This window comes from Berghia stephanieae, chromosome 9 (genome assembly GCF_034508935.2).
Source record: "Berghia stephanieae isolate SIO BIC M18660-M18661 chromosome 9, UCSD_Bste_1.3, whole genome shotgun sequence".
NCBI lineage: Eukaryota > Metazoa > Mollusca > Gastropoda > Nudibranchia > Aeolidiidae > Berghia > Berghia stephanieae.
In genome coordinates this window covers 15649859-15656914 of record NC_088368.1, presented here as the reverse complement: position 1 = coordinate 15656914, position 7056 = coordinate 15649859, and the positions used below count along the sequence as shown (strand labels likewise).

General features: G+C 33.6%; 1 protein-coding gene across 4 annotated transcripts in view; it reads right to left on the bottom strand.

Annotated features, from left to right (window-relative positions):
- Positions 1-3528: 3528 nt before the first annotated feature.
- The window catches only part of LOC144979763 (monocarboxylate transporter 7-like), a 29320-nt gene continuing 25792 nt past the window's right edge, over positions 3529-7056 (bottom strand). For all 4 annotated transcript variants that reach the window (XM_078926801.1, XM_078926798.1, XM_078926799.1 and 1 more), the window contains exon 6: positions 3529-6383. In XM_078926801.1, the coding sequence (XP_078782927.1) occupies positions 6247-6383 (137 nt within the window). In that variant the 3' untranslated portion in view covers positions 3529-6246. The remainder of the gene's footprint in view (positions 6384-7056) is intronic.

The following is a 7056-nucleotide window of genomic DNA, read 5'->3' as shown; positions in this document are numbered from 1 at the left end:
GCGCATACTATCTGTAGGTACGGTGCTTCGTCTCGTCACAAAAGTCAAACAAGCAATGCTAAGCATGGTCAGTGGTTGGGTGGGTGACAGTGATCGTGGAAAGTTCTGGTCTCGACGTCGTGTCCAACGTTGGTTAAGACACTTCACACATATGACCCTTCTAGACTCAGGTGTAACAGGCGACTGGTATTGTATGAAATTGAAATTCGGTTCTATATATTATGGAATATAGGGGGAATAAATGAGACAACGTGGAGCGCATTGAGAATGGTAAATCCGTGAAAATGGTCTATAATAATATCCATATCTGTTTTTTATCCCCCCCCCCCCCCCCCCCCCCCAAATAATTTAAAGGTTAAATAAACGGATAATATATAAAATGTTATGTCCGTACGCTTAGTGAAACGATATCTATTTCACTCAATATAGATGAGAAATAATCTAATTTGAGAGGTACAGATGAAAACAAAGAATGGATATATCACGGTGTCAGAGGGCTTAAATCGTTATACAATTGATTTTTCGAGCGTTCCATCCCCTTGACTATTTATTTCCAGAGGCATGGCAAACATTTCTTGTTTTTGTCTGTTTTTAATGGTTTTACGGCACATTTAGGTAATTTCAGCGTCGGTAAAAAGGAAGAAGGGATAGTCAACAAATTCTAGAATTACAATTAAAGCAACCAAGAGAAAATAAGACAAAGGGAAAATGGTTCAAATAAGGACCATTTTGTAGAATCCAAGAGCTTCTTTTTCTTTTTTGTACATCTGGCTGATATTAATATGATATTATGACATCTCATCTGAACGATGATTTCAAACACAATGGATTATTTCCATGTAATTTTCATTTTTTTTGTGTTTCAGGTTTATGGTCAATCAAGAAAAAGGCAAAACTCAAACTTTCGACAAATCCAGAAAATAGTAAGGGTTATTAAGAGATTTCATTTGATTGACTATTAACCCACTAAATGACTACAAAGAAGAAGATATGAGCAGTAGGGTGTATGATATCGTATGACTGAATGAATTCATTGCCATGGCTGCTATTTATTTAGTGTTTGTGTGACTTCTGGTACTTTCGTGGCGATTGATGTCATTGGTTTAAATGCCACTGGAGACACTTATGTTCTAAGGTTCGAATGAATTTCTGATTTCATGTTCTTCATTGCTTGAAATGTTATTGAATTCCATTTTAACAGGCGATATTACATTTGTTCAGTTTCTTTTATTGTTTTATTGTGGCCACATTGTATTCTAGTGCAGCTTTTGACCCCAAAAAGTAGTATCATTAATACGACTAATTTCTATGTATATTTCTATTTTTAAAGTTTTTAGTTTCTTAAAATATTGTAGAATTCCATATTAAAATTGGTTTTTACACTTGTTTGACTGAAAATAATGATACATTATCAACCAAATTGCGATTTGGTGTTGCTTGTGACATAAGTCATAGTCTCACCGGTCTAATGTCACACTCAAATGTTCCAATTTCCATGTATATTTGAGCCAAGGTCAAAAGGTGCCAATTTTTTAATCAAAATAAAAGTGACATAATAGTCCATTCATGTTTCTTTTTGTGTAGCAAAAACCCCGTACTTCATGAATCAAAGGCCCTTTAGATAACTTTAAGGTCTAACGCAGCATAATATCGTCAACAATACCTATAGGTTGCTGGTGTCACCTGTGACCGGTGACACCAAAATGAGACAAAAAACTCAATAACCAAATGATTTTTGTTGAGTATCAAACTTTATTTAGTAAGTTATAGACAAAAGGACACAACCAACAACAATCATAGTACAATAATGTTACCAGCTATTGGAGAAAATGTTGCTTTTTGGTGTCATCGGTCACAAGCAACATAGAATGCAAATATATTATTTCATAAAAATGTTTGTACATTAACAACAACAACAATATTGCGTATGCTTATTACCAGGAATGTTCAGAAACTTTTGGAATAAAATGTTGGGAAATAATGTGACCAAAGCATATCTTATTTAGCGACATTGTGTCACTTGTGACATTTGACCGATGACACCATTACTTATGTCACAAGCAATACCAAATTGCAATTTCGACAATATATCATTAATTTCAGTCAAACCACAGTTAAATATGTAATTTGATAATATTTCAGAAACCAAAGACTTCAAAAATAGAAATATACATGGAAATTAGAGCATCTGAATGTGACTTGTGACATAAGATCGGTTACACCATTACTTATATCACAAGCAACACTAAATCACACTTTCGTCCATAATGTATCATTATTTTCAGTCAAAAAAGCACAAAATGAAATTCAATAATATTTTAAGAAACTAAATACTTTCAAATTTGAAATATACTTAGAAATTAGTAATACCATTGTTACTATTACTTTGGTCAAAATCGGAACTAGAACTCAATTTTGCCTCAATAAATCAAGAATAGCAACTGTACACATGCAATATAGCCTTTTAAAATGTAATTCAATGACCGTTCAAGCTTTGAAGAACATGAAAACAGAAATACATTAGAAACTTCAAACTTAAGTGTCACCTGTGGCATTTTAACAAATGACACCAATGGTCACAAAAAGTACCAGAAGTCACACAAACACTAGATAATTATCAGCCATGGTAATGAATTCATGTAACCATACGGTAACATCCGCCCTACTGTTCAAATCTGCTAGTTTGTAGTAATTTAGTGTGTTAATAGTAAATCAAATCACATTTCTTGACAACCCTTCTTTTATCTGGATTCGTCAAAAGCTTGAGTTTTGTCTTTTTCTTGATTGATACAACCCTGAAACATAAAAAATTAGAATTACAAGGAAATAATTAATTGTGTCAAAATCACAGTCTTATGTGAGATGTCATAATATCATATTTGTAAATAGAATAACAGCTGAAAACAGAATTTTTTGGTGGCACTTTGTAATATCCGATATCAAGTGTTGCTTGTGACAATGTAAAATAGCGATGACACCAAAGTTCAACTTACCTTTTCTGCCTGGAGCCACGCTGGAAAGGCAAATGAAAGTGCTGCACTTCAAAGACTAGTAAGAAGGGTGGATCAAAATTGCGAATCGCCATTTAACGAAACAAACTTCCACGTGTTCACGCATGCCGTGTTGCTTGTGACAAATGGCACTAAAACCAACAAACCTCAATATCGGCAAAATGGTATACATTTACTCCAAAATTTGAGTTCAGATAGTAAATCTATGCTTTTTTCTCATAATAAAACATTTTATAAACATTAAACATGAGCTTTAAAGTTTCGTGTCGAGTCTTAGTATTGTGCTTTGTTTGATGACACCAAAGGTCACAAGCAACACCAACTTTTTAAGAACTCTATATGAAACTTAATCAGAAATGTGATATACTGCAATTGCGTTTAAAAGTAAATTTTGACTTTATACTATTAGTCAAATTTCAATCACGTGAGCTAAAACATCACATTTCATTTCTACATGATTTCTAAAAAGGTGATGCGTTGACCTCGTTTTAAGCACATGCCAAACAGCATTCAAATATCACTTTCAAGTTGTTTATTTCATATTCTGTTGAACAGAGTATGTTGAGCTCATTTCATCTCTTCCTCATATTATCAATTAATTACAAGCATTAACCCAATGAAAACAGCCCATAATTAAGTAAAAATCAAATTTTCTTAACACTGGTATCAGGCGGGCACCTTTTGACCTTGGCTCATTTATACTTTTTTAGGTATTTGGTTTTTGAAATTTTATGAAATTCCATATTAACTGTGATTATTGCACTCATTTGGCTGAAATTAATGATAATATTATTGGCGAAATTGCAATTTGGTATTGCTTGTGACATCAGTCATGGTGCCACCGGTCAAATGTCATAAGTGAAACCATATCTTTCAATTAATTTATGCTTTGGTCACATTCTTGCCCAACATTTTATTCCAAAAGTTTCTAAACATTGCTGGTCATAAGCAAATGCAATACTATTACAACATAACATAACATAACATATGGTATAGGGCGAAATAGGATAAAATCCCTTGAGTGCCCTTAATATTAAATTGATAGAAAGATTACAATTATGACACACATGGTAAAGATAGTATATCAACTTAAATGCACTCATGTATGTGTGATGTACAAACATAAGAACAACACACACGCCAACAACCTACCCACACACATACACTCATACATCCATACATATAGAAGATAACCATAATAAGGTAACAATGCATGATATTTACATACAACATTGAAAGGCATGTCAACAGTAGGGCAAACAACTATCATTCGTCATATATAAATCTCTCATCATATAATTCCCTGTCTACTAACACCTTGAAATAATCCACAGATTTTGCATTCTCTGTTTCAAATTTCAAATTGTTCCATTTCTGGACAATACGAATACCGAACCAGTTTTGTCTTATATTTGTTTTGCATCTAGTAACAAAAATCTTAAACTTGTCCCCTCTAGTAAAAGTAATATTAGAATATGAAAAAAAAACCCAGAAAAGCCTATCCTATCCAGAACATATACTAATCTATAAACCTGACATTGGCTTGTTTCCATTCATTTGGTAAGGTACCAGATTAAAGAGACTTATTATATATTGTTGATAGCGGTGATAATATTTCAAAGGCCACTTCCCTATGCAAACGCGGATGGAGGGAATCGGGCCCCATGCTTTTAGTCACGTCTAAATTCAACAATTTGGCAAGTATGTCTTCTTGTGTAATATAAAAATCGAGAGCGTTTAATTGATTTGTAACATTAAAAGTTGGTATATTTGTATGTCTTCTTGAACAAACAGATGAAAAATAATCATTTAAAACATTAGCTTTATCTATATCGGAAGTAACCTTGGCACCATCATCTTTCAGTAAGACACTAACACCTGGTTTTCTTTTCAACTTTCTGTTGATTTATCTCCAAAAGCCTTTCGGATTATTCTTACATTCGTGTGCCAATGTGCATTCATACGTTTTCACAGTATTTTGAACCATGCATTTGGTGTTATTTCTAACCTTGACATAATTATGAAAATTATTTGTTGTACAATTTATGTTTCTTATTGATTGTACGTTTAACGTTTTTTTTTTGTTAACCACAACGGTTTATTCGATCTAAAAAAATTATTACGTCTTAAATTAATTGTGTTTAGATTCTACAAATTTTAGTTTGTCTTTAAAAAACACCCACGATTCATTCACACCGTAGCCTTCAAGAGCATTCCAATTCATGGCATTCAGGTCTTCTCTACAAGCATTGTAATTACCTTTGAAATAATCAAAATAAACATGTAGATAAAGGATGTTTGGCAGATGAAATTTTTAAGGAGTGAGTCATGATCACTTTTCCTCACCGAGGGCAAATGGTCAATATTGTTGATCCAATAATCATCGTTACATATTACCAAGTCGAGTATATTATTAGTTTGTCCAGTTTAATTTTTATGAAATAATGTATTTGCATTCTATGTTGCTTGTGACCGATGATGCCAAACAGCAACATTTTCTCCAATATTTAGTAACACTACTGCATTATGATTGTTTCAGATTGTGTCTTTTTGTGTATATCTAACTAGATAACGTTTGATGCTTGACAAATTATCATTGGTTATTGAGTTCTTTTTGTCTCATTTTGGTGTCACCGGTCACAGGTGACACCAATAACTCGTAGGTATTGTGACGTAGTTGTGTTGTGTTAGACTGTATTGTTACCTAAAGGGCCTTATTAATGAAGTTCAGGTTTTTTAAATGCACATTTAGATATATGAATGAACTTAAATTTCACTTTTATTTCGAGACAAAAAATTGGAACCTTTTGATCTTGGTTCATATATAGACGGCAGACGGTCTATATATAAACATTGTCGCCATAAATTTTTAACTTTATATTTATACATTTTTATGAATGCCACGTCAATAAACAAATTTCTATTAACTCTCTCTCTCTCTCTATCTATCTCTCTCTCTCTCCCCCTCTCTCTCTCTCTCTCTCTCTCTCTCTCTCTCTCTCTCTCTCCGTGTGTGTGTGTGTGTGTGTGTGTTTATGTTTGTGTGTGTATGTGCGTGTATGTCTCTTTGAAACATTGATAACTTTTACAGAACTGTAAAATGTCCGGCAATTGACGGATTTCCGACAATATAGCCGCCATACTTTACTATTTTGCTTTTCATCATCATTTGCATTTAACCCGTTAACTGCCGCAGTCAGGAAAAACTGCGTTCTTGGCGTTCTTGCAGCTGCTTCTATGACTGTAGTTGTTGCTTCTGTCTCTGGTTGGCGAAGTGATAACTAGAGCCCAGAATGAAGGTTGTCAGAAGACCAACACTTCCAATTAAGATGAGAATTAGCCTGTAGGAGTCAGTCTTATCCACACTGTAACCTTGGTTGGGGGAGGGGGATAAAGGGAGAAGAAAAAAAAGAAGAAAAACGAAAACATTAAAAAAAAAATAAACATATGATATAGATTGAACGAAATTGACGCCACTCAGCTGTTTGTTATTTATTTTTCGCCAGTCATTTCAAAGATTAGATAGATCTCGATAAATTCTATCAATCAGTCTATAAACGTTTAAGGTTGCACATAGTTTTGTGTGTTGGTACGTTATATACGGCTGGCAGATGTTGTGAGTATTATACCTAAATGCATAACATCAATAGAATGAATGAGGTTGACGTCATTCTGCTTGTGTCCTTGTTTTTAGACCGCCAGATGGGTGATATGTTCTCTCCGAATTCTTGCTAACAGACTATAAAAGTTTAAGGTTGCACATTGTTTAGTGTCCTGGACGGTTGATATGCCGGGCAGAACTGGTAAGTATTTTACTTAAATGCATATAAAGTTATATGTTTGTTTTTCTGAAATCTGCAGCCATAAAAAACCCCAACAAAAACGTGTTTCTATAAATGCAAATGGATGCGTGAAGCTCAAAGCGTTAAAAAGAAAAACTATTAAAAATTAGGTTTCGATTTGAGTGACAAATATGTGGACGTTTCGTGTTTCCCCTTTGTTCATAAAGTAGACGATGGATTTGGCATAGAAAACTTAAGACGAA